The sequence below is a fragment of the Patella vulgata genome, chromosome 2 (assembly GCF_932274485.2).
Source record: "Patella vulgata chromosome 2, xgPatVulg1.2, whole genome shotgun sequence".
Taxonomy (NCBI): domain Eukaryota; kingdom Metazoa; phylum Mollusca; class Gastropoda; family Patellidae; genus Patella; species Patella vulgata.
Genome location: NC_065880.2, coordinates 16,964,929 through 16,991,688, shown reverse-complemented (window position 1 = coordinate 16,991,688; position 26,760 = coordinate 16,964,929). Strand labels below are relative to the sequence as shown.

General features: G+C 36.2%; 2 protein-coding genes and 1 long non-coding RNA gene across 3 annotated transcripts; 2 read left to right on the top strand and 1 right to left on the bottom strand.

Moving 5' to 3' along the window:
• Window positions 1-534: 534 nt before the first annotated feature.
• On the top strand, window positions 535-5,901 carry LOC126811118 (uncharacterized). Its single transcript, XR_007675406.2, has 6 exons — window positions 535-623; window positions 872-955; window positions 1,691-1,867; window positions 3,051-3,154; window positions 5,406-5,607; window positions 5,789-5,901. It is a non-coding gene; the product is annotated as an uncharacterized LOC126811118 (long non-coding RNA).
• Window positions 5,902-6,803: 902 nt separating this feature from the next.
• On the bottom strand, window positions 6,804-22,902 carry LOC126811107 (probable ATP-dependent RNA helicase DDX47). The gene is made up of 13 exons (XM_050536574.2): window positions 22,671-22,902; window positions 22,021-22,114; window positions 21,582-21,770; window positions 20,599-20,670; window positions 19,903-19,973; window positions 17,816-17,863; window positions 17,108-17,179; window positions 16,755-16,871; window positions 15,652-15,798; window positions 10,982-11,058; window positions 8,838-8,969; window positions 8,018-8,147; window positions 6,804-6,953 (listed from the first exon to the last, which is right to left on the bottom strand). The coding sequence occupies exons 1-13, from the start codon at window positions 22,752-22,754 to the stop codon at window positions 6,846-6,848; spliced, it is 1,341 nt and encodes a 446-aa protein (XP_050392531.2). The 5' UTR covers window positions 22,755-22,902; the 3' UTR covers window positions 6,804-6,845.
• Window positions 22,903-23,049: 147 nt separating this feature from the next.
• On the top strand, window positions 23,050-26,709 carry LOC126811117 (PHD finger-like domain-containing protein 5A). The gene is made up of 4 exons (XM_050536589.2): window positions 23,050-23,111; window positions 24,201-24,224; window positions 25,135-25,301; window positions 26,429-26,709. The coding sequence occupies exons 1-4, from the start codon at window positions 23,060-23,062 to the stop codon at window positions 26,516-26,518; spliced, it is 333 nt and encodes a 110-aa protein (XP_050392546.1). The 5' UTR covers window positions 23,050-23,059; the 3' UTR covers window positions 26,519-26,709.
• Window positions 26,710-26,760: the final 51 nt, after the last annotated feature.

Below are 26,760 nucleotides of genomic sequence, written 5' to 3'. Positions count from 1 at the left end.
GACCTTGGCGAAAATTGAGCTGGCCTTAACAAATAGATTTAGCCCGTCTTCATGCGTTGTGAAAAGAAATGAAAATGAAATGAAATGGGGTTTAAGGTCCTACTGTCCTGCTCCTATACTGGGCTAATGAAGACGGGCATACGCCATACAGTGTGCTATGAGGGAAATTTTGCCCGGGCAGCGCCACTATCGCCTACTCTTATATCGAATTCCAACTGCCAGGGGATCTTTTACGTGCATTCCAATATATATACACGGGATCTCGGTTTTTCGTTTCATCCGAAGGACTGGACAACTGTCCTTGTCAGGCCCTCCGTCCTGTATCGCTGACAAGGGAAAACCACGCCGGAAAATCTGGGTGAACTTTCTCGGCCAATGCAGGGATCGAACATCCGACCTCCAGGCTAGCGAGTCAGTGTCTTACCCACTTAGCCACGTGATCCCCGTTGTGAAAAGAAGGCCCGCTACCAGACTTCCGACAATCAAGATAAAGCAGGGTCATTCTTGATAAGATAATAAAAGATAAGGAGCCATTTAAGTTTAAAAAGGAAAAAAAACTAGAACGTCGACATATTATAGAAACAAGATGTTGGCATTCCTATCCCTTTTCTTATTGATATCAGGTAAAGGGATCATATTATTCTAAATTTTATATTTAACGAAACAACATAAATTTATCACATTTCACTAGTTGTAGGCTATATTGCAACTGAAAATGCATATCTTTTCGGAGATCAAAGATTTCGAAACGTTTTTAGTTAATTCAATGATACCATTTGTACTTTTAAAGAATACTTCCACACTTCTTAATATTATATTATTTTTAAACTTTTGTGGAATTCGAATTTGAGCTGGTAGTATTTTATTGAAGGAGGGTTGTGTGCAGTTGACCACTGTAGCCAGAATTGTACAGCGGAGCAACAACAAATATGCGGATCTGATGGTAAAACATATGGTAAGCAATCTCCGAGACTCTGGAGCTTCTGGAGCTTCAGTTGGGAATAAAATATAATATTTAGTTCATGGTGATCCCAACTAATTGAATGATATTAGAAATGGCCAGGTGTTAATGATGCCCTTTAACAAAGACTTAAAGGGTCATGAAAAACGATGATTAATACGACCTATAATTCGAATAGTTTACGAAACCACTTACCAAATCTCTTACTTTATTCCTCTTTCGAAGTAAAACCACTCACCAGGAAATTTTTTTTAAAAATCTGGTACCGGATAAGGTACACAATCAATACAAAATTAATAATTGCATCTTAGCATCGATCATAAGGGCATAGAATTGGCGCAAAGAGCGTGAATATGAAATGAAATAAAATGAAATGGGGTTCAGCGTCCTCCTGTTCTGCACCGCTGGGACGTGTACAGAAAAATAATGGGAGTGGAAGGAGTCCCTGTTCCGAAGTGACTGACCGAGGAGTCTGGAAAGTTTGAAGTCGATTTTCTTGCATCTTAGGCAATTTCTGAAGGAAATTTACACTTCCAAGTGTATAGACTCTCTCATAGGTCCTCTCTGTATAGGCTCCGCATGAGCAGGGGAGGGGAGGCACTGCATGGCAGGTTTAAAACAAAATCTTATTCTTTCAAGTCCAATACAATCCTTCAACAAATGTTGCCTTCAAATATAGGCTTGAGGTTTGATTATCATTAAATATTGCTATACACCGGACTATTTCAGTAAACTCGTGTTATTTTGGAGTTTCGTCTTGCCAGGCCCACGAATCAAACAAGATACTGTATGAAATTCATAGTGGAGAATGTTCTGCACAGGGTGTTCATAATCAGCTTCCCGCCTGTACTCGTATTTGTGAAGAGGATTTAGATCCCGTATGTGGTTCAGATAACCAAATTTATAGTAAGTTGAAATAAAAGATTTCTTCTTTTCTTTGATCATTTGACCATTAGTTATAGTTTTTTCTCTGGTACAAAATGTAAGCAACTTTAAGCTCGCCAATGTGATACTTTGGTCCTTAAGACCATAGTGTATCTTTAACTAATTATTGGTTAACACTTTCTACATGTATATAGTCAAATCCCACGTACTAATGAAAAGTAAGAAGCAAATACACAACGTGAGGAGGAAGCCAAGGAAGACAAGTGAAAATACTAGACGATCTCACAAGGCTATTAAAATATGTAGCAAAGAAGAGGGAGTATGCATCACACGTTGGATGTGGGGAGCTACACCAACACCAACAGCTTTGGCTTCCGTGCTGTAATGGCGCAATAGTTGTACTGGTTAATGAAACCAACGTAATGATATTGTGTCAACACAAGGAATCTTTTGCATGAACTGTCAATTTGTACACGGGACATCCGAATTTTTTACAATTCGAAGGACTAGACACACTTTACTTGACATCCTCGTAGGAGATAGCTCTGGTAATATAACAAATCCCTACTTTTCTACATCGCTCACAGCAATATTGGACAGAACTGTGAAATATCAACAAGAATTATTCTTGTTCAAAATGGTGCTTCTTCCCGGCCAACTTAAGTTTCCGAACGAAATAAGAACTATTAATATAATGTGGAGAATTAATCAAGCTGCATAACTCGGCAAATAAGCTGTAATCTTCTCCCCCATGGACTTCAATGTTAAATCCATGCAATTCTCTGACCTATATAATTTTATTGAACATTCCCGAATCCGTTGATCTTAATCTTTATAATCATGAAAATACCAAAATGTAAGGATTATGTGATAAAAAATATTGAAGGGGGTTGACCATCTTAATTTTCTGCTGTGCGTCGCAGCCTGTGACATAATTTTCCTACGTGATTTCCCCAATAATTCATGTCTGCTTACATGTCCCTTGCGCCTAAAAATCATGAATATTCACCCAGACATGTTTCTTTGATTCTAAACCAATAAGTTAACAAAATATCATGAAATAGGGGAAAGAGAGAATTGCCAGAATTGCTATAAATAGTTGAACTACATTCGTATGTCATGAAATCGGGGGAAGCAATACTAGTCCTATTGATCGCCATGCTGCTACGTAAGTCACTGGTCATAATCTTGTTTTTTTTTCCAGAAAATAAATGTCTGTTCCAGAGGGCTCAATGTCAGTTGGCTACACAAGGTCAACATCTTGGCGAAATATCCACAACCACTACAAGCTGTCCTACGCCTAGAGCGGTACGTTAAAAGCAACGAGAACACCTCATACCAGGTCTCATTTTTAGAGTTCACTAAGCTGACATTTTTTGTTGTTGCCTATACTTCAGCATTGTTAAGATATTAATGTGACATTAATACCTGGCTAGATAACCAGTTTTATAACAAATTAAGTTGGTATGAAACTTGTTAGTAATGTGAACTACTCAAACCAAACGTGTTATAAGGTGTTACAACATGTAAACATATCCCTCTCATGCACAACACCCGTTACTGCCTATCGCTAACTATTTTAAGCCTGGGTTTCAGAAGTCGGGTTGCAGATCAATCTGATTGGTTGCAGATAACCTCTGGGAGAAATATCCGCTAGCAGTCATCGGCACAACAAAATTTTATGAATACAACAGACATGTGGCACCCAGTGTTCTAGAAAGATGCGTACCCAACATTTAAGATTTGAGCTATACTATAGACCGCATCTCATGTTTCTTTTGTGCTTTCTACATAACATCTTTTACAGAGTAATAATTCAGATATGCAACGCAGAAACAACCTGTAAATGGAAAATAATATATTTGGCCAACATTTAGCCTACAGATGTTTGATTATTGCTGTGTAGTCAAATAATACAGTCGCTTTTAATATTTAATAATTCAAAAAAGACGTTTTATAGCAAAGAAGTCAATTTTGGTTGGCACACTTCTCTATATCAGAAACATAAACATTTAGCAAGTCTTCAAAGGTACTCGAAGGTCCTTGGTTCTTTCCCAGTTTTGTCGGCAAAGTTCCTCAGGATTTTCCAGTGCTCCTTCGGGTGGGACGAAAAATCGAGGTCCCGTGTATACGTTGTGTTCGTAAAAGCACACTTAGCGGTTAGTATTCAACGAAGTGTAAGCGGAAACTTCACTGTCCGGCCAAAATTAGGACATGAAACCTTATTTCCCTTTTTTTCGTAGCTACTCTCCATATACATTTGCACTTGGAACTAAACCGGGATAAGCCTACCGAACCAAGGTTCATTTTAGCACAAGGAAGAAAACTTTCTGTTCACACATCCAATCAATTTTATAGCTTGTAACCGTGGCCTGGGTCGTGATAACCCATGATTTTACATAAGGAACAAGATCCCGTCAAGGGCGCCAGGGCCCCCAAAACCATATTTAAATGTGTGTGTGTGTGTGGGGGGGGGGGGCTCCCAGTACCGCCGGGTAATATTGGGCTGTGTGAAACATGCTAGAGTTAAGCATTATGATTATGATGCGAAGGGGCACAAAAACTCAAGAGGGCGCAAAAACTCTAAACCATGACGCAAAGCGCGACATTGCGTCCCTCTCACTTAGCCCTTCTTACAAAATAATCAATGGATTTTAAAAACTTGCGTGGAAAATCGCCGAAATTCGGAACGATTCGATCTTAAATAGTATATATATGACCGTTAAAACGCAGGACAACGTTATTGCTTTTCCTTTTTTCTTTCTGGTGGGAGTTGGGGAAATACCTCGATGAGATTGGCCATTAGGGCATAAAGATAAAAATTGGAACACAGATAGGACAAATGGAAATCGCAACAAGTCATTTGTTGTTTTTTGGGTTTTTTTTCAAGTTTCTGAATGGGATACATAAGGATATAATTCTCTGTGGAATTCGTTTAATGCTTAGTGGGATTGTTCATTCATTGGTGCAAAAGAGGGAACAGTTTGAAACACTTTACTTTTTCTTAAAACTTGCCGATGCCCATGTTGGATATATTAGGGAAATACTATGTATATTTATTATAAGTTTTTAAAGTAGCTATTTCTCTAACTCAATATCATCCAAAATCTTCAACATTGAAAACACGAATTATTTGTCAATATAAAACAACATTGATGCTGTGATCTTACCGGAAAAAGATGGGCTTCTGATATCCAATATTTAAGACAAAATAAATATTTTACCATTGGTACACGAATCGTGTACCATAATGCGTTTCAGCCCCAGTTCTAGCAAGAGACTCGAGGAACGAGGCTAGACATATTGCACAAAACCAAATGGCGTGCGTAGACTGGAATAACCAGACGCTAGGAATTTGCATTCGATTGAGACTGCTGGCTTATTTCACGGAACATAACTGATTTGAAATTAGAGTAAAAACGGAAACGATTGAATGTAAATCAGTTTATATACATTCATATTACAGTATTATATGAGTTGCGACCCACTTGTGTCAATTTCTAGGTCCCAAATGTTAGCGATTTAGCTTCTTTAAAGTACATGTATTATCTTTTGACAGATTAATTGCACACAATATAAACCTGATGTTGGCAATCTAGCTATCGAGACATCGGGGTTGAATTTAATACAATGTCAACGTAAACCCCACACTCACAATCAATATCAGATTTGTGCTTCCAACAACAAGAATTATCGTGATGAATGTGCTCTTTGTCACCACATTGAAAGTATCAAAGCTCACAACAAGGGACAGACTACAGGTAAACATTATTTTTTAAATGTATGGAACTCTGTATTACAAAGTCATTTATGCTTCTAAAAATAAAGTAATTAAATTGGGGAGGGATAAGGTTCCATTCTTGAAATTAGCTGTGCATATAAAATATCTTTTTAGTGATTGTTTAATCCATGTTATAATGAATTTCTAATGTCTTGTTACAGCTACTAATTTGATGATTCTCCATGATGGTCGTTGTAAAAGAGGTGTGGCCTATAACCCACTTGGTTTGAATTTGATTGGTTAATCTCCCATCAAATAAAATACTATATATCACTGTTTGTGTAGATTTTTTACAAGTCTACTTTTAAAGTGGTGGTCGTCACATGTATCCAACGTCAGTTTATTAAAAACATGCTAGACTAAAGTGTGTAACTAGTGGGAATTTTATAGTAATTATTTTGAGTGTGACTGGTTGATGGAATGTTAGTTTGTTTCTAACCCTTCTATATATCTATCGATAGAGAATCAACTCAGACGAGTTATTTGCCCCTAAGATTCAATCAAAAGTTATTTAGCAGGTGGTCGATTGTCAATCTGAGATGTTCCAAAGTGACAGAGTTAACTACTGTCACAGTTTTGACAACCTGAAAACAGATGCAGTGCGAGCATAAATGTGACATAAATGTGACGTAATCAACAGTTCATTAAAAGATACAATTCCATGTAACATATGGAAAGTACAGACTCTTGTACTTGAAAAGTACTGGATTCTCCGACAAAATTGGGAGGGTATCACAAACTGGCAGTCTGTCTCTTTGAGTGACATAAGGCATGCTTCTTATGTGTTCATCTAATAGCTAGCGGTTGTGATAAAACGGCAGAAAAACGATTCTTGTGGCATTGGGTAGTTTTCTTTGGATTAAAATGTTTTGAGAAGGATTTGCAACAAGCTTTTGATAGATAAATTAGTTTGAATATGTTTTTAGTCTAAATAATATCTGTAGAGTGGTGAACAGCCTTCTCAGATCTCTCTCTATAAGCAACTAGTTTTGTTCTAATCCGAACTCTTCAGACTCCATTGAGAATGTGCGGCTGTCCCTTATATAATTTTTTATAGTCTATGATAATATCAAATCACACAGTTTGTATGTGGGAAGTCATTTTTAAGATTCACTGAAGGATGAGTTCACTAAGGTTGTGCATACTGATAAATTATAACCTAATAAACATTTAACATGTAGTATGTACACATTTATTTACATAACAAATCACATCATTTTATTTTCGCTTCTTCTTTTTCATCTGTTTGCGAACCCCCATAGAGTCTTCTGTATCATCGATATCTCCTTTATTACCTTTTCTCTTTTTACCCAAGTCTGCCATATCCTGAAAATAAAGAAATCATTCAATTGTTTGTAGTTTGTTTGATAGTTAGATCTCAAACACAAATTATGTGATTGTGATCTGTTGAAACAAACAGTTTTCAAATGTCAATAACCCACCAAAGATCAGTGAAATCATCCTCTACTTTTTAAAAGATTTTATACAATAACAAATTTCTTTTTTTTTTAAGATAAACCACAACACACTTACTAAGTTGACAAAATAAACCCATTCATTTAGAGATCTCAACCCAGATCACTTCAAAACAAACATATGAAATGAACCTTTTCAATTTCAAAACAAATAAATTTCATCTCACAATAAGGCTAAAAGACTAATTTTGATTAGACTAGTTTAGAACTAGACAGACCATGGATTATTTGTCTATGATTTTCTATTACCGAGAATAATCCTTGGACTGTGGCAGATTCTATATTTGCACTACTGCTGGACAACAATTTATTCTGAACAAATCACTGAGGTTGATAAATCTGTATCCAAATGCATTCATGATGAAGTATGTTTTTTTAAGCCTTTCATGGAGAACACCATGTTTACAAATATTGCCATGTAAACCTGAAAACCGCAGATATTATCATGACATACATACACCGATGAAATGTCGGTCATTGTGTCATCAGTAGTATCTTATGAAATGAAATTGGGTTTAACTTCTAACTTTTCAGCACCAACTGGTCTAATGGAGATGGGTGCCTTAATGGACATGTAACACAATACTGCAGTTGTTATGTCATTCTAATAATAATACATATTTTAACAAGAAAAACACTTCCACATATTGAATATACATAATGTAAAACAAGAACATTCTGTGGCTTTTAGGGAATTATGGGTCACTTTGTATAGAATATATATCATAAATAACACAACACAATTATCAAGTATCAATTCAGAACCCATTGATTTATACTGTTTGAATGGTATTTAGTAATTAAGAGTTCTATAGATAAACAATTACTGTATTTTAAAATCCATAGAACTCTTGTGTTATATCTTAACCCTTTGATTCATTGCATACTGTGAGGTGTCATGCCAGGATTACGTACCAGTTTAGCTAATCTCTGTGCTTCAGATACTCTTTCCATTAATACCATCACTTCCTCTTCTTCTGTTTTATATAGTGGTAATTTTTTACCTATTAAATGTTCTATTCTCTGATATAACTCGACATCATATCTGTCAACAAAACATGTATGAATACCCAATGTTTATTTATTTTCAAAATTTGATCAAATCATTGATCACATCAATATTCACATAATTATTTGTATTATTTCCTTTAAATGTCTTCAAATAATTTATCAGGATCAAACAAAAATGATCTTATTGCAAACTTTCATAAACTATGTCAAAAACTTTCCAGCAGCATGCTCACAAGATTTTATCGGGGGTGATATTGAAAATCAGCCAATAATCATTTTCTTGATAGAAAATCATAGAAGAGAGACAGAGACTAACACTTGGTTGTTTTTTATTTCAATAATTCGCTTGTGCGTAGGGATCTTTAGCAGTGGGAGGAAACCGGAGGACCCGGATAAAACCCACGAGGTTGGACAAGCGACCCTACTCCTTGTCACATACAACCCGGGAACCGAAACCTCGCTAGTTGACTCAATGACAGACCTTATGATACAGCACGCCGGTGCTAACCATTCGCCCCCTCCCCCAACATCATAGGAGAAAAGAAATTCAGATATAAACAGTATCAGTAACTGTATTCCTACAACTTTATACTTTATCCAAAAAATCAGGATACATCTTAAATTCCATAAAACACTTGAAAAATTTTTGCCTGGCCACACAAATGTGATTATCAACAAATGTTACTGAAAAAATGGTTATCAAAAGTTTTAGTTAAATACTTACTGTGTAACAAATGTAATAGCTTTGCCTGATCTACCAGCTCTGGCTGTTCTACCCACTCTGTGTATATAATCTTTAGAATGAGTAGGTATATCAAAATTTATCACAACATCTACATGGGGTATGTCCAAACCTCTGCAAGTAAATACACATATAATGAAACACTATGAAAACTGGAACTGCTGGTGAGACATAACGCACCTGATTTTAGGTTAGACACCACAAAATCAAAACCCACAGTGTTCATAACATTACCATGGTCTAGACTCTAGACAGTGAAACATAGACACAAGGGGTAAAAATCAAAAGTCAGTAAAGTTGTTGTCTCAGACTTGGTCAAACATAAGCCCATCTGGAATGTTGTCCGAAAGAGTGTCACCACTGATGAACCCATGTGGACCCGTTAACAGAAGCAGCAGTAATGGAATCTGGCAGCGCAATCCTGTAGATGTTGCCAAATTATGTGCAGGTCTCGTCACGTTTGCTGTCTAGACTATGGCCCAATTTTGGTGGACCCTATCTGCTGAAAATGACTAGCCAGGATGGTAGTCTGATCACAAGAGAGAGAGAGAAATGGGGTTTAACGTCCACTCGACACAAACTAGGTCATTTCGGGACTAACATATGGTTTTAATTTTATTTCAATAATTCGCTTGCGCATAGGGGTCTTTAGCAGTGGGAGGAAACCGGAGGACTCAGAGAAAACCCACGAGGTTGGACAGGCGACCCTACTCCTTGTCACGTACAACTGGGGATTCTAAACCACGCCAGTCAACTCAATGACAGACTTTATGATACAGCGCGCGCACGCTAACCATTCAGCCATCCAACCCCCCGGTAGTCTGATCGCATCAAAACTTTTGTGTTCAGGTGACAAGATTGGCATATCATTGAGCCTTCGACAGAACAAGTTTTCAACATTCTGATTCTGTTGAATTCATTTTTTTTTTTGGTGTTTGAGAGAGAATTGATCTGTGGTGTATTTACTTAATTGTGAAAACATCGTTCTCATGTGTTATTGTCGTGATATCACATTAAGAATTTCAAGATTAAAGTGTATCTCTCAAACCAGATTTACACTCATCCATTATTTATTAAAATCAGATCATTTTCATTCATTACAATGATTTATTAACAAACAATTCCTGGGAAATGAAATGGGGGTTTAACGTCCTACTGTTCTGCTCCTAACCTGGGGTAATGAAGACGGGCATATGCCATACAGTGTGCTATGTGGGAAATTTTGCCCGGGCAGTGGCGCTACGGCCTACTCTTATATTGAATTCCAGCTGCCAAGAGATCTTTTACTGCACGCCAATGTGTACACGGGACCTCGGTTTTTCGTCCCATCCGAACGACTAGACAGCGGTCCTTGTCAGGCCCTCCATCCTGCATCACTGACAAGGGGAAACCACGCCGGAAAATCTGGATGAACTTTCTCGGCCAATGTAGGGATCGAACACCCGACCTCCAGGCTAGCGAGCCAGCGAGCCAGCGTCTTGCCCACATAGCCATGTGATCCCCCAATTCCCACGAAGATATACATACAGTAGAATCTGTATGAGCAGCCACTCCTATTCAGCGACATCTCCTTGTAAGCGGTCACGATAAATTCCCCCCGTAAAAATTCTGTTTCATCTCTTTATTCAACGGTCACTCCTCTAACACAGCCAGCGGTCACAAGTTTACAGAAGTTATGTCCGAGATTTGAGTAAAGAATTTTCGTTCGGCGCAAGATTCAGCGACGGTCAAATTTACCGATGCAAGTATTGATGTTCGCTTCCAGTGCATCCAAGCGTAATATTTAATTTATGTCAGCACAAAAAGCACCGAGATTTTATTAAAAGGCCACTCCCGTTAAGCGGTCAGTTGTGAAAATTCCCTTGCAGATTCTACAGTATAAGAGAAATGGGGTTTAACATCCAGTCGACACAAACTAGGTCATACACAATAATGAATGAAATGGGGTTTAACGTCCTATTTTTTTTGCATCTATTAGGCTAATAAAGATGCACATATACACACACTAAGCAGGTTTTTTTCTGGTCCTATTTGCTGGTGCTATACATGAAAACTGACTAAATATCAGGAATGTGTTGGCACATTTACTGTAAAGACAATAAATAAATTTATAAAGTTTCATTTACCTGCTGGCCACATCAGTAGCTAAAATAATTGATCTACTTTTACTTTTAAATTTGTTGAGAGCACCCAATCTTTTAGACTGAAAAACAAGTTGTAACTTTTGTCAAGTACCTCTCTAATGTCAACATTTAAATAGATCAAGTCCCTGTTGTTAAAGTGTCTGTCTATAGGTTTATTTTAGACTTTTTAACTACTAATAAAGTTAACAAGAACATAATAACATGTCACAAATATGCCATTGATTCTATCAGTAAACAATACTTGATTTTAATTCAATAAGCCAACAGTGAGGCTGATGTCCCCCACCGAAATCCCAAAATAAACAGATGACATATTAATTACATGTAATAGCACATTTATGTTTTTCAAAAAGTATCAAGCTATCAAATTGCTTATCAACTATACACTAAGTTTCATCACTCTCTATCAGATAGAATCAATTATCAGATAGAATCAAAGTTATCTTGTCCACCAATGAAATTGATTAGCTCTGCTTAGCTTTAGCTAAGCAAAGCTTTAGCTCGAAATGTTAATCATTGAACTCAGTCAAGACATTCACCTTATGAACATCTACATCAACATCTACAACATTTTACCGCAATTCAAAGCAGGCGTTATGTTCTAAAGTCTTGACCAATCAAATTGCTTATCGCTCCTTAGCCTAAGCAGAAAAATCTCATCATCGAACTTAATCAAGGTAATAATATAATGAATCTATACTTGGAGTTTCATCACTCTCACTTAATCAAAACTAAAGTTATTGTGCCCCAAAGCATCAACCAATCAGATTGTTTATCTCTGCTTACCGTAGGCAGACAATGTTTATCAACAAACTGCATCAAGGTATTCACCTAATGAACGCCTGCACCAAGTTTGAACATTCTACCTCAATTAGAAGGAGAGTTATTGTGTTCCAAGGTCTCGACCAATCAAATTGCTTATTGCACTGCTTACCCTGAGCAGAAAATGCTCATTATCGAACTAAGTCAATTAATTGATGTGATAAAACTATTCACAAAGTGTCCCAAAGCATCAACCAATCAAATTTCTTATTTTAGCTTTCTCTAAGCAGAAAATTCTCATCTCTGAATTCCATCAAGGCATTCTCCTAATAAACACAGTGTGAACATTCTAGCTCAATTAGAAAGAAAGAGTTATTGTATTCCAAAGTCTCAACCAATCAAATTGCTTCTCGCTCTGAGTAAAAAATGCTCATTATCGAACTTAGTCAAGGTATTGATGTATAAATAAAACTATACACCAAAATTTCATCACTCTCACTTAATTAGAACTTACCGTATTTTTCGGTGTATTAGGCGCATGCATAGATAAGGCGCAGGGCAGGTTTGGCAGAGGTGTTTCAGGAAAAAATAAAAATGCATGGTTTAGGCACACCCTTCTCCAGCGCCTTGTGAAACACGTGCCATACCATAGTTACATATGTGATTCAAATACACCTGCAATCTCCAGTAACTGGGCCAAACTCTACTGTTTACAGTTATAATAATTACCGATATTTAGCTGTATCAAGCTTTATATATATTTCTTTATGAAATTAAACTCTATATACATTTTTTGAATTGCATAAGACTTTATATTAATTACAACTTGTTTCATAACTTAAATGGTAATTCTGGCGCTTGTACAGTAGTCAAATTGTCGTTAGAGTCCCGCCCACAACACACATGGCCGTCTATTACATCCTGTTAAATTCACGAGCAATTTGCTTTGATAAATGAATAGGTATTGATGATAAACAAATGAAATAATAACTGTAGAAATAATTTATCATGATCAGTTACTCACGGCTTAAATCCTGACTACCGGTAAAAAGAGAATCAATAATTCTAGTTTATTTTATACTATCCAAACAACTGACAATCAAACGATTGTGTCAATTGCCCCGCCCACTACACGCAGCATGACAATACCTAGATTGAGGCCATTTATATCTATCAGTAACATAAGACAATAGCATTTTTAATACCAATCAAAGAAACAATGATTTTGTGAACAACAAACAACTTCATAAAGCATACGATGACAACTCACCGGTAGATAATGATACCAGTAAATTATAACAATAGGTCAATCAGTTAATCTTCGTTGCATTAAAACTATTGGTAACTTGAAACGCCTAGATATACTGAGCGCCATGGAAAACGCATCATTTTTTTTCCCAAATATTTTATTACTAGGTGGTTTTGTAAGTATAATATGATGCAATACTATGAACTATTGTTTCACACAATGCTCCCAAACGCCAAAAATATCGGCCCGTGTGCACAAAAAAAAATTGCACGAGATGCACATGAAAAACCCAATATTCACGTGCAGCATTGTGTTTGAGCCCTTTAAAAGCATGTTTTCAACTTAATGTGCAGTACATGAACTGTGAAACGTCAATCTGTAGTAATTTGTTGTTGGACGTGTGAAGGAATCGAGCTAGAGATGCCGAGACTTACTGAAAATCAACGGAATGAAACCATTGGAATGTCCCGGGCTGGCATGTCTACACGTGCTATTGCCAGACACTTCAATTGTCATCAGTCCACTATTGTAAGGTTGGTGGAACGGGTTCGAGTTACTGGTTCAACACGTGACCGTCAACGTCCTGGTCCACAACGCGTTACAACCCAGGCTCAAGACCGCTACATCCGGGTTACTCATCTGCGTGACAGATTCCACCCAGCGACTCGAACAGGTGCAGCAGTCGTCGGAAGACAAGGACCAGTAAGTGCCAATACCGTAAGACGTCGTCTAAGAGAAGTAGGACTCCGTGCACGACGACCTTATGTTGGTGCTATCCTCAGGGATCATCAACGTCAGCGGCGTTTGATATGGGCTCAAGGACACCAGACATGGAGAAGAGTAGACTGGCAAAGTGTGCTCTTCAGTGATGAGAGTCGCTTTCATCTTTATCACGCTGATGGCCGTCAACATGTGTGGAGACGTCTTGGTGAATGTCTTGCAGACTGCTGCATCTTCGAAACGAATCGATGGGGTGGGGGAAGTGTAATGGTGTGGGGAGGCTTCACATTTCATCACCGGACCGCCCTACACATTTGCAGGGGTTGCGTTAATGCTGTAGCCTACCGTGATGATGGCCCGTGGAGGACACACGCGCTACTGACATCTGTGTCATACTTTTGGTTTTGACCCCTCTGACTTTGTACCCTTGATTACAGATTAAACATCCATAAGTGTACAAATGTGTTGTTATTGATGTGTTCCCATTTGAATATTGTTCACAATAAGAAGCAAAATAAATAAGATATGTTTACAGGATCATTTTGTTATACGAAAAACTACGTGATGCGTTTTCCATGGCGCTCAGTATATATAAGTTACAGCAATGTATAGAAAATACCAACGAACCTTCCATCAAACTTTTGAAAAATTATTTATTCAGAATGACTACGAGACGAACCGCTAAAGAGTGCAGTAATAGATAGAGCAAATAGATAGAGCGCCGCATGTTATCCACAAATTGTGAAAGAATGGGTTGACTGTCAATCATAGACGCCGTGAAGATTTGCCGTTTTGAGAACAGGTTAGACAGAACAACTTCGTCGTCGTCGTTTCTGGAGTTTACTGCCCACTTCCACCAGTGGTGATATCGTAGACAAGAGAACAACTTCAATATATGTCAGTTTAACTGTAATTCCACCCTTACTACCAATGACTTATATTGAGCCAATGAAAATGCTTGTATGAATGCATATCCCGTCCTATTCGTCAACTTGACTGACAACACCACTGACCTTGAACGGGGACGTGCAAGAACTGCCGATAATGGCCAAGAGTATACGGAATAGCAGAAATATATGATGTAGAATTAGCAAGAAATATTAACGATACGTATGCTATTTTCTAAAACATCGTTAACGTTGAACGGTTATAAGCCGATGGTGCTTGCATTGCCGTTTATGACAAACACTATACTGTACACGGGATAGCATAAAATGTCGACATCTTTTTTAATTTTTATGCACGAAATAACAGATATACAGGCGATAATTATTGATATATTTTAACCGTATCTAAAGGTTATTGACAAATATGGACGAATTTTAAACTATCTAAAATATTACTGACAATTATAAATGGACACGAAAGGAAACAGTATTGTGTTTAATTTGAGTCGTAATTTATCATAAACTTTTGAGGTAGCGTCACCCGGTCGACATGTGTTGATTCTAGGGCAGTTATTTCTTGAACTCCCGACTTCGGTGTCTACACGGGAAAAGCCTGGATTCGTTTATGTTATGTATTAGGCGCACCCCTTCTAGAAAATGAAATATTTGATAAAAAAAAGTGCACCTAATACACTGAAAAATACGGTAAATTATCGTGTCCGAAAGCATCAACCAATCAAATTGCTTATCTCTGTTTACCCTAAGCAAAAAATTCTCATCTTCGAACTCCATGAAGGCATTGACCTAATAAACACCTACACCAAGTGTGAATGTTCTAGCTCAATTAGAAAGAGAGTTGTTGTGTCCCAAAAAGTGTGACGGACAGACAGAAAGGCAGGGGATAAAGCCATGCTTGTCGACTAACATTTGATCCTTTGGATCCTTACTGATCAATGGAATTATAAGGCAATGAAGCTATTAAAATCTGTGTACTTCTGTAGAGTTTATAACCAAATTTATGTATTTATACATACCTGATTCATCTGTCCGTTAAGTGGAACAGCTGTAAAACCCAGATTACGTAATAAAAGAGAAACTCTCTGTGTGTTGGCACATGTACTACAGAATATCATAAAACTATTTCCAGCTAGTTCATTTAATATAGATACCAGATATACATCCTAAAATACAAATATACAGATTATATTGATTGAAATATATGAATGGTTTCCTAAAACATCATATATTCTTGAATCTCTTGTGAAATCTTGTTGAAACGTTGAGGTGTAATAAACCATACTAATTGTTATCCATATATATAGAGAATCTCCTACCAGTCTTTTTTGATATCAAAAAAGATGAATAGGAGATTTTATTTATCACCCAATCCCTTCTTACATGCACAAATAGATAAATATAATTCTTTGCTGTAGATTTCACTTTTACTGAACATTACAGTAATTCAACCATTGCAAAGTCTTTTATATTGACCCAGTGTTTCCATCAAGGTCAATTGAACAACAGTAGTTCATTTTTAATAAAAAAAAAAGTTACTTTTAATAAGAAATGAACTGTTCTTTGAAAATAATAAAAAGTAGTTCCTTTTCAACTGACCAATCAAATTCATGTAAAGCGATATCTCCTAAGGAGATATCGCAGTAGATTATGAAATATATCACACAAGCGATATCTATTGTAGAATGTATTATTGGGTGATAAAATGTTTTAATTGATCGGAGCGGAGGTAGATTATTGTCTCCATAGTATCCGACGCTGCATTCAAATGAAACAGTACCAAAAACAGCAGAATTGTCACTGTCGATACCAGTACTGAATAAACTAGTTTTATTCTGGGAAATACGCTTTAGATAGAGACCTGGAATAGTTTTATTATTATTAATTACTATTATTATTCATCTTCTATAGCACTTCATTATATCCGGTGATATTTCTAAGCGCATAACAAATGTCACATCAGTTTGTAATAATATTTAAACAAGTGTGTTTTTAACTCTGATTTAAATTTAACAAAAGCTGAACTTCCCCTAATTTTATACCCCTCTTCAATTAAAATTGGTTTTTTAAGGATGTTATGAACCACCATTATCAAACTATGTATACTTATGTATATACTTACTTTATATCTAACAGGTATAAATATATAGAACTGTTGTAGTTTATCTACTGTTTGATATTTACTAGAAACTTGTACTTTAACAGGATCACATAATGATGCTCTCTGTAACTTATTTACCTAATAATATAAAACACAATATAAAAACAAATGACCCAATCATCTCTTAATATTGTGGTGATTTATCAAGCAAGGATGGTGAAAATATTTTAAAGAGAGACAACGATAAATTCTATTTACCATGGTATAAAATTAATGTCAAATCAACTTCAACCAAATTTTATTTCACCTTACCAAGGCAATAACTTTCATGCCAAAAAGAATTACTAACAAAATATTGGTGGATTTCACTTTACCTTCTGTGTCATTGTAGCAGAATATAAATATGTTTTTCTTTGTCTTGGAATTAATTTTAATATCTTATCAATCTGAAGAAAAAAGTTTTGACAGTTTATATACTAAATGTTTACTTATCATATAAAGTTGATCTACTTATTTGGGTCCCTATCAATAAAAAGATATTTGGCCAGGCAACAAAACATATGTAAACATCAGCTAAATTGTTTTAGCAGTTCATAAATGTTGTCACATTATGAATTTTAAGACAGTGAAAAGATCCTATGACATAGGGGCAATAACTCTATAATCATCTGAAATTGTTGTTATTGTTATTCAGAGTGAATAAATGCTATAACAATTAATTGAAACTGTTAAATATCATAGCAACTTTTTTTCAGTAATCTGACCAATGCATATAAATTTCAAGCGGATTGAATAATATCTTTTGTTACTTGATCCTTTACAAATTGCTACATAACATATACATGTATAAAGTTTACCATACAATTTCACAAGAAACTGTTGACAACGGTGGAACTGGGGCGACATAAATTTATGACACTGTTTCATAGAAAGTGTAGGGGGACCGCACTGCACGTAAGCAAAACCAAAAAGACAAACCTGCAGCTAGACACAAATGTTGGCATGTAAAATGCATTTTAATGACTAAAATATGCTTATAGTGACTGAATATATTGTAATAGACTTTCGGAAAATATTTTTACCTCTTTTCCAAAATCCATGTTCAATATTCTGTCAGCTTCATCCATTACCTAAAAGATAAAAAATTTTTTTGAAACAACAGCCACTTGTTTTAGCAAGCAATGAACCATAAGCCAACAAACAGCTGCTTATTTGTCTGAACATAAAGTTGTCACATTTGCATTTTTTTTTGTAAATATGCCAGGCATTGATCAAGGACATCAACCAATTGAGTGATATTTTGTTTAAGCAGCATTTAGTAACTGAATGAGAATAACACGTGACACAATTATATGGAATACAAGTTACTAAAGATTGATAAAGATGAGAGAACCCTTGTCAAAACAACGTCAGAAATAAACTTTTAATTAACTTGTATTCCATATAATTGTGTCATGTGTTAATAAATTAATAATCTGAAATAATTAAAATTTGATAGGCTTCTAGTTCTTCCAACAAAATATGTACCGGTAATTAGATGATAACTCCAGCTTTTTAACTTACTGGAAAATTGTTGAAAAATAGTAGGCTTATATTAATCTGCTTTCAAACTTTGTTTTTATTGTACAAAGCAAAGATTATTAAAGTCACCTAATGAAACTGACGAAGAAACAAATGACTAAATGAAATGAAGTTCACATTCATCGATTTATTCCAAATGATCGTTAGACTAAGTAAGGCACTGACTGACCATTATAAGGGTAAAATGATACCCGGGGTCAAACAGCAAAGTTACCACAGCATGACAACCAAGTCAGTAACGGGTAAATCCTCCTCTGTTTGCCAAACAAGCATTGATCCGACGTGGCATACTCCTAATGAGACGTCTAAGGTCATTTTGGTCCAGATTGTCCCATTCCTGTTGCAACGCAGCAGCAAGTTCTTGGACATTGGCAGGACGTTGTTGACGTTGACGTAACCTCTGTCCAAGCATGTCCCAGACATGCTCGATGGGGGAGAGGTCGGGACTCAGTGCTGGCCAAGGTAATGTGGTGATGTTCTGTTGTTGGAGGTAACCTGTAACGATCCTGGCCCTGTGACATCTTGCGTTGTCATCCTGGAAGATGAAACGGCGGCCATGATGTCGTGCGAACGGCACAACATGGACTGCCAAGATGTTGTCCCGGTAGTACTGGCCTGTAACACGCCCTGCAACAACATGTAAAGCCGTTCTTCCAGCAACAGTGATGTCTCCCCACACCATAACAGAACCACCCCCAAATCGATCATGTCTGATGACGTAAACGTCTTGGAAGCGCTCGTTTCGACGACGCCACACCCTCCTACGTCTGTCCAAAAAATCAACAGTGAACCTTGACTCATCTGAAAACATCACATTGCTCCAGCGTCGATTATCCCAGTGTTGACGATCCCTACACCAACGACGTCTTGCTTAAATGTGATGATCTCTCAAACAAGGGATCACGCGAGGACGTCGGGCGCGAAGGTGACCCCTATGCAGTCGATTCCGAAACGTCTGGCCACTCACTCTCACACCAGTGTCTGTTTGAAGACGAGCGCTGATCTGATTTGCTGTGATGACACGATTTCTCAAGGCCAAGGTACGGATAAATCGATCCTGGGCTTGAGTTGTCGCCCTTGGTCGACCTGAGCGTGGTCTGTCCTGTACAGATTGTGTATCACGGTATCTGGACCATAGCCTGCTTATGACAGACTGAGAAACATTCATCGTCCGCGCCACAACCGCCTGTGTTGTGCCGATCTGTAGCATGCCAAGGGCACGTAACCTTTCATTTTGGGTAAGCCGACGCATATCAAAATTTGTTTTCTGGTCACTAAAACAATTAAACTGATGTTTCCACCCTGGAATTCAATGCCACAATGACTGTAACATTCAAAGTCAGAGTCGTGCAAATCTTGGGTTGGACCCCCATGATGATCCCAAGCATCACCTGCATTCCATGCGGTAGCTATTGGTGCGTTTGGGCGTCACATGTAATTGGAAATGTTTCTTCTGTTAGGTTCTATAGTGACTTTTTTCGTAGTCATTAGCATATTTTAATATTATGCCCCCAAAATCAAATATCCCCTACTTTTTTTGAATAGTATATATGAAGCCAATATAAAATAATAACCAATAGATACTCACCAAGTATTTCAGAGAACTAAGTGAAAAGCCTTTTGTATTTTCTAAATGATCGATAAGTCTACCAGGTGTGGCTGAAATTGAAATGAAATGGGGTTTAACATCCTACTGTTCTGCTTCGAAGTTGGCTAGTGAAAATGGGCATACACCATACAGTGTGCGATGGGAGAAATTTTGCCCAGACTTCAGCACTCTGGCCTACTCTAAGTCTTATATCGAATTCCAACTGTCAAGGGATCTTTTATGTGCACGCCAATGTGTACACGGGGACCTCGGTTTTTCATCCCATCCAAACGACTAGAAAGCTGTCCCTGTCAGGCCCTCTGTCCTGCATCACTGACAAGGGGGAACCAGGCCAGAAAATCTGGATGAACTTTCTCGACCAATGCGGGGGTCGAACATTCGACATCCAGGCTAGCAAGCCAACGTCTTATCCACTTAACCATCGTGACGTGACACCCCCCCCCCCCCCCCTGTGTGGCTGAGAAAAATATATATATACAATATTCATTATATAATAAACAAAAGAAATATGAACAAAATTAAGTTTTGGCTTACTGTAACAGGTGGAATACAAAGAGTCGCTATTTCCAATGTAAGACTACGGCACACAGCCTCTAAGGATGTTAGATGTACCGGTATATAATAAATGTACTACAAATCAATCTGTAGTGTGATAATATTAATATTAGTTCTTACCAACAATAATGTGAGGTTTCTTTGCTAACATTAAAGCTTGACTCATGTTATCCATTCCACCCACTATCACAGCTGAAATCATTTTTATAAAAGAATCCTAATTAATAATTGTTAGCTTTGTCAACTTTCTCAACAAATATGTACCTTATCTACACCACTTAGATTTCAGAATAAATCAGCAATCTACAGCACAAGTTATTATTATTTACAAATTTTAAACAATCAAATTTAACATTACAGGTAGCATACTATCACTCTGAAAATTACATCTTTTTTTTATGTTATTTATAATGTTGACTGAAAAATGAATCACTGTTGATTATTTAACCACCCTGATTGACAAGTCTCGGTCACCAAGAACACCCTAGTCTGCAACATAAGGAGGGTATTAGCTAAAAAGTTCCATTGCCCATTCATTTTTTTATGTAGTTGATTATCCAGTAAAGTCCAGTAAGAGTTGCAACATTCCCAAAATAATTCCCATAATTCATTCATTATTTTAAACAAACATGAATCATGACAAAATGACAACGAATTAGGTTTAATAAAAAAAAACTTGGTAAGGCCCAGGAACACAGAAATTTTACAATAAAAAATTAAGAATGTTGGATCTTGAACTGGCAATGCAGATGAAATTTAATGGGGTTTAACATCCTACTGTTCTGCTCAGACTAACAATACAGATCGATTTTCTGAAATGGCAATTCTTAAAATAATTTCATGAGCGTCGACATCTTGTTTTCGGGCTCGTTACCTACCTCAGATTTTGTTCATGATAATGTAAAATACTGGATAATCTAGCCAATGATCTAGTTATTCTCAAATGTTGAAAACACATCCCGACTAATATTCGTAGAATATTTGTCTTCATGATAGAGACTAGACTGACAACAGGTTGAATACATTTGACACAATAATTTCTTTATAGACTGGATTTTTATTCTTGTTTCACAGTATTTACATTTAGTGAACAACTTACTTACCAGTTTTGACCCCAATTGATGTCCCTAAAGCACAGACTTGTTCTGATATTTGAAAAGCTAACTCTCTTGTTGGTGTTAGCATAAGAGCAAACAGACGCTGTGGACTATCTAATAAAGCTTGTAGAATAGGTAATGCAAAAGCTCCAGTCTTCCCGGAACCTGTTTCTGCTAAACCAATTATATCTTTACCTGAAACAAGATGAAAATATATCTGCAGTTGTTAGCAACTATTAAGTGTTAGCAACCATGTAGCAAGTACCGATATACAGATACTGAATGTCAAAACATACCAAATAATTGATGTCCTATATTTCTCTCAAAACAATATTTAATTATTGAGAAAACTGCAATTCATTCTATTTATAACAATTCTGACTTAAGTACACATCTGTGAGTAATAAAATCACCTTGAATATGAATAATCAGAAGTCAAATTTACCTGTTAAAGCCACTGGTATAGCTTCCCTTTGAATTTTTGTCGGAGTTTTCCATTTTAACTGTTCGCAAGCATCACACAAAACATCAACAATACCCTAAAATTTGAAATAAAATAAACCCTTATAGCAAAATCCTGTAAAATGTAAATATGCTGTACGTGCTGTACTTGATTGCGAGTGGTAAATTTTACCTGCATGTTATTTTTTATAAAATAGCTTTTGGCTCATTATTATAGATTGATTTGACAGTTGTGTTCAACCTTTCCTTTCAACTTAATCCCAAGTCCGAAATGTCACCTGTACGAGTCTGAAATGTCGTAAGTCCAAAATGACGCGGGACTGAAATGACATGTAATCTTCTTCTTCCAATAATGTGACAGGTTCTGAGTTGAACATATTTGCACATATAGTATAGTCTCTGCCCTCTCTGAAACTTGATTATATAGTCTATGTTTATATATTTGTGAGGTAAAACTATTCAAGGCCAACTGTATCTAAGCAGATAAATCTAAATATAGCAATGTTTTCAGTAATTTCTTGCGTCGTTACCTTCGGCAGCTGTAGTTATAAGCCAACCTACTTTCACTTTAGAAAACAGAAATAAAACCGAGTAGTAAAATGATCTAACCATCAACATGGTGAAAAGACTTACAAGACTTTTAAAGGTAACCTTTTCGTCCTCTTCTTCCTCTCCTTCAGAATGACTAGAGTTGGATTCAGAATCACTATTAGACATTGTTTATTTATTTATTTTCTTTACGATAAAACGTCGCACGTGTGTTGTTCTACGGTTATCAAACCTAGTATTTCCGGTTAGTTGACTTAATTTCCAGAATGTCGTGCAATAGCGTGGAACGAAATTAATTTAATAAATATATATTGAATATTTACAGTAAAATGAATGATTCTAATATTTCGTGCTGCACAAATAAAATAGTATGTATATACATATTTTGTTAGTTATTATTAGCATAATATCTTAGATCATGCAGATATCATTTCCGAACATTTTCCGATTAGTAATTTAGATATCGGTCAAAAATGGCGAAGCATCATCCCGATTTAATCTTCTGTAGAAAACAACCGGGTGTTGGTAGGTATTTACGATCTGTATCTAACGTAAAACTATGGTTTCGTATACCATTATGCATTTTCTGAATGGCCTGACCTTTATTTTATGTAAAGGTTACTTCCTCGACTTTTAAATCACCGTATAGCAGTTAACTTTACAAAGTCACACAGACAGAGTGGAGTAGTCCAACAGTGCATTGTTTTATTTTAATTAATAAAACTTTATATCCCAATTGCCGAATTGGGTACAAAATACAAGAATGAAATATTATATTACAATTCTGTAATTGAAAGTTAAAATGTCTATAGTGGGCCAGAGTTAATTTTGGCCTTAGAACCTAGAAAGCAATTATGCCATTCATTAATTTCATTATGGGTAGCCTATGTTAGTATGTAAATGTAGCAATCCTTCACGTTTAAGGGGAGCTTTTCGGTCCTGCTCCTCTCGACGCACATCGGCTTTCCTTCGAAGGAGTCATTAAAGACTCCTGCAAATTAGCTAAATCGCTCTCCTAAATATTGAGATTAATAAACTACTTTCAGTTTTTGTTTACTTTTAAACTGCATGTATTCAAGGTATCAGGAGCTTTTTATGGCTCCCGCACAATTTTATAAACATGAAGGACTGATGTAGTAATAAAATAATGCCTCTTCTTGGCTCTTTGTGTTACTGCCATATACTGGTACTGTGGTAGGCCCTACATGTATGCCTACTGGTACTACTGGCGTGTTGGCTCTGGACAACTTTCAACTATGTCTTCTCTGCAGGTTTAAGAACTGATAGCTTTAATGTCACTGTGTCCTGAAATGCAAGAACCTGGTAACTTGTTTTTTTTGCAGAACACCTGTGGGTCATGGGCATTACTGCCATAAACCGTAAGCAAAGATTTGGTCAAAACGGCTTATGTAATATTTTTTTAATTCATTATTAATAGCATGAAAGCCAAAATTCACTTTGATTTGCAGACATAACTTGGTCAAAACTGCCCAATAATACATTAATATATTGCAAAAACAATACGTTTTAAACACCAGCTGAATGAACAATGACATCGTATGAGTTGATACAATGCACAATTAATTACTAAAAGTTTTTTTTATATATTTTCAGCCATTGGAAGATTATGTGAAAAATGTAAGTATTATTTGTGTGTATATTGTATCATCCATCAGGCATTAATAGCTTTGATCTTATGAAAAAAGAAATAGAAAAGCTGTTTCTGAGTGTTTGTTTATAATTATATGTTAAAACGTTAGCTACATGTACATGTACCCTTGGTATTTAGGGGGGTTGGATGGACGAATAGTTAGCACATGCGCGCTGTATCATAAGGTCTGTCTTTGAGTCGACTGGCGTGGTTTCGAATCCCTGGTTGTACGTGACAAGGAGTAGGGTCGTCTGTCCAACCTCGTGGGTTTTCAGTGGGTCCTCCGGTTTCCTCCCACTGCTAAAGACCCCTACGCGCAAGCGAATTATTGAAATAAAATTGAACGTGTTAGTCCCAAAATGAGCTAGGTTGTGTTTCTCTCTCTCTCTCTCCTTGGTATTTATATAGCTGTTCCCCATTCTTATTACATATTACCGATAAGAGTGAAGGCTGTGTGGATCTTTCCTAATATAGAACCAACAGATTAACCTCAAATGTTGTATGTAATCATATCCTATAATTATTATGTACAGTAAAACCATGGTCAATAGGATTGACTTACTGGTAAATTATTTATTCATCAGTCAATCAAATTTTACTGCCTCGTGTATTCCTTAGCCTTTGTCATGTAAGTTTAGATACATGTATGGTAAAGTGTTTATTATTTATTTTCAAACATTTATAGCTTAATTACTGAGTAAGGTTCTGAAATATAATTACAATTCGGATGGTTGTAAATACCAAAATCTCAGTGGAATTTGTAGAAAACTATGCCAAGACCGATTTGTAGGACCTAGTAAATGAACAAGTTTAGGTTGGTCGGGTAAAGACAGTTAATTTTGTTTTATTTTTTTTTGCTTTATATATAAGTGTATCATGTATATATTTTAATTACAGGTGATGGTAAATGTGTAATATGTGATTCCTATGTCAGACCATGTACTCTAGTTCGTATTTGTGATGAGTGTAATTATGGTTCATATCAAGGAAGATGTGTAATATGTGGAGGTCCTGGAGTTTCAGATGCCTATTATTGTAAAGAATGTACAATTATGGAAAAAGATGTGAGTGTAATATATGGTTATCCAGTCATTGTTTTTTAAGGTGTGTGATCGGTCTCAAGTGCCTGTCGCACACCCGAATGTCGACCCAGGGGAGGTTTTTCTCCTTCCCATTGAAATCGAAAATCGATCTTCTGTACAAAGTCATGGACAGTTTATTAAAATTTATAAAATCAGGATTGACCCCATTACTTGCAGTTATTGATCTTCCGAACCATTTCCCATGTAATACACACAACTAATCCTTAAAATCCGTTCACTCTCCTTATTAATTATCACCTTTTCTAGGGGAGCGATTTTTTCAATTTATTGATTAAGGGGAGCTTTTTTCGGCTCTCCTGTAAAATACAAACAACAACAACTGTATGGTTATCTGACTACGTAAATTAAAAATAGTTTTATGGTCACCTTCTTCCTAAGTTATTATATGTAGTGTAGATTACACATTTGGGATTTAGATTAGAAGTGTTTGTGTTTCATGGACAAAAGAAGTACCATTTACTTAAACATACAGTATGCAAGAGCAAAATCGGCCTATTGTAGGTCTTTCTTTAGGCCTGAAATGTTATAAAAACTATTAATTAGACATTAATTAACTTATCCAGACCAAAATCAGCTCTCGATGTCAAGGCTTGCCTGCGATATTTGTTAGATTACAGTCCGATTTGCTGCAAAACTTTCCTTCGTGATTAACGATTAAATGGATAATCAAGACTATTAGTTTTGTCTTATCGACTTCAGTAATGATGATCGAGGCTAAGCGGAACTTTCATCCGCTTGGTTCTCGGTTCATAGTTGATCAATTTGACTGAAATTTTCAGCAAGTTGCCTTTACATTATGTAATTTTTAACTATTATAGTGAGAACTGCCAACTCGTTATCTAATCTCCCATAATGTATCTTTAAAAGATTAATATTTTTTGCAGAAAATTAGGACGTAAAATCCCATTTCATTTCATTTAAAGATTGTTTGGGTAGTTTTAGTTCTGGTGAAATGTAATAAGTGCCCCATATTTCAAAACAACATATTTGTCTTTTGGAGGAATTTTAACTATTAAGTTGACTACAATTTTGATGAACAACTTATTTTAGAACATGTTCTAACAATGTTTACATTATTCCTTTTTCAGAGAGATGGATGCCCTAAAATTGTCAACTTAGGTAGTGCAAAAACAGATTTGTTTTATGAAAGGAAAAAATATGGTTTTAAAAAGAGATGATTTTATGTGTTATTCCAATTTATAAATCATTTTATCAACTAACATAACACTTTGTTTTACATGTATCACTCAAATGAAAGACATTTCATCATAGAAAAACTCTTTTACATTATCTGTGTAATTTTCATATTTGTATATAAGTAGGTATATGTTATGTCTGTCATTTGTAATAAACGAATAGAAATATCAAAGATTGTTATGTATTTGGTGTCTGGTCAGATCTTGTATATTTAGGAGAAGTC

Coding starts and splice junctions, on each gene's coding strand:
- LOC126811107 (XM_050536574.2), bottom strand. CDS start 22,754: ATGTCTAATAGTGATTCTGAATCCAACTCTAGTCATTCTGAAGGAGAG. Junction 20,671..21,581: donor ATCAATTGGGGTCAAAACTG/GTAAGTAAGTTG, acceptor AAATGATTTCAG/CTGTGATAGTGGGTGGAATG. Junction 6,954..8,017: donor CACAGAGATTAGCTAAACTG/GTACGTAATCCT, acceptor CTTTATTTTCAG/GATATGGCAGACTTGGGTAA.
- LOC126811117 (XM_050536589.2), top strand. CDS start 23,060: ATGGCGAAGCATCATCCCGATTTAATCTTCTGTAGAAAACAACCGGGT. Junction 24,225..25,134: donor TGGAAGATTATGTGAAAAAT/GTAAGTATTATT, acceptor TTTTAATTACAG/GTGATGGTAAATGTGTAATA. Junction 25,302..26,428: donor GTACAATTATGGAAAAAGAT/GTGAGTGTAATA, acceptor TTCCTTTTTCAG/AGAGATGGATGCCCTAAAAT.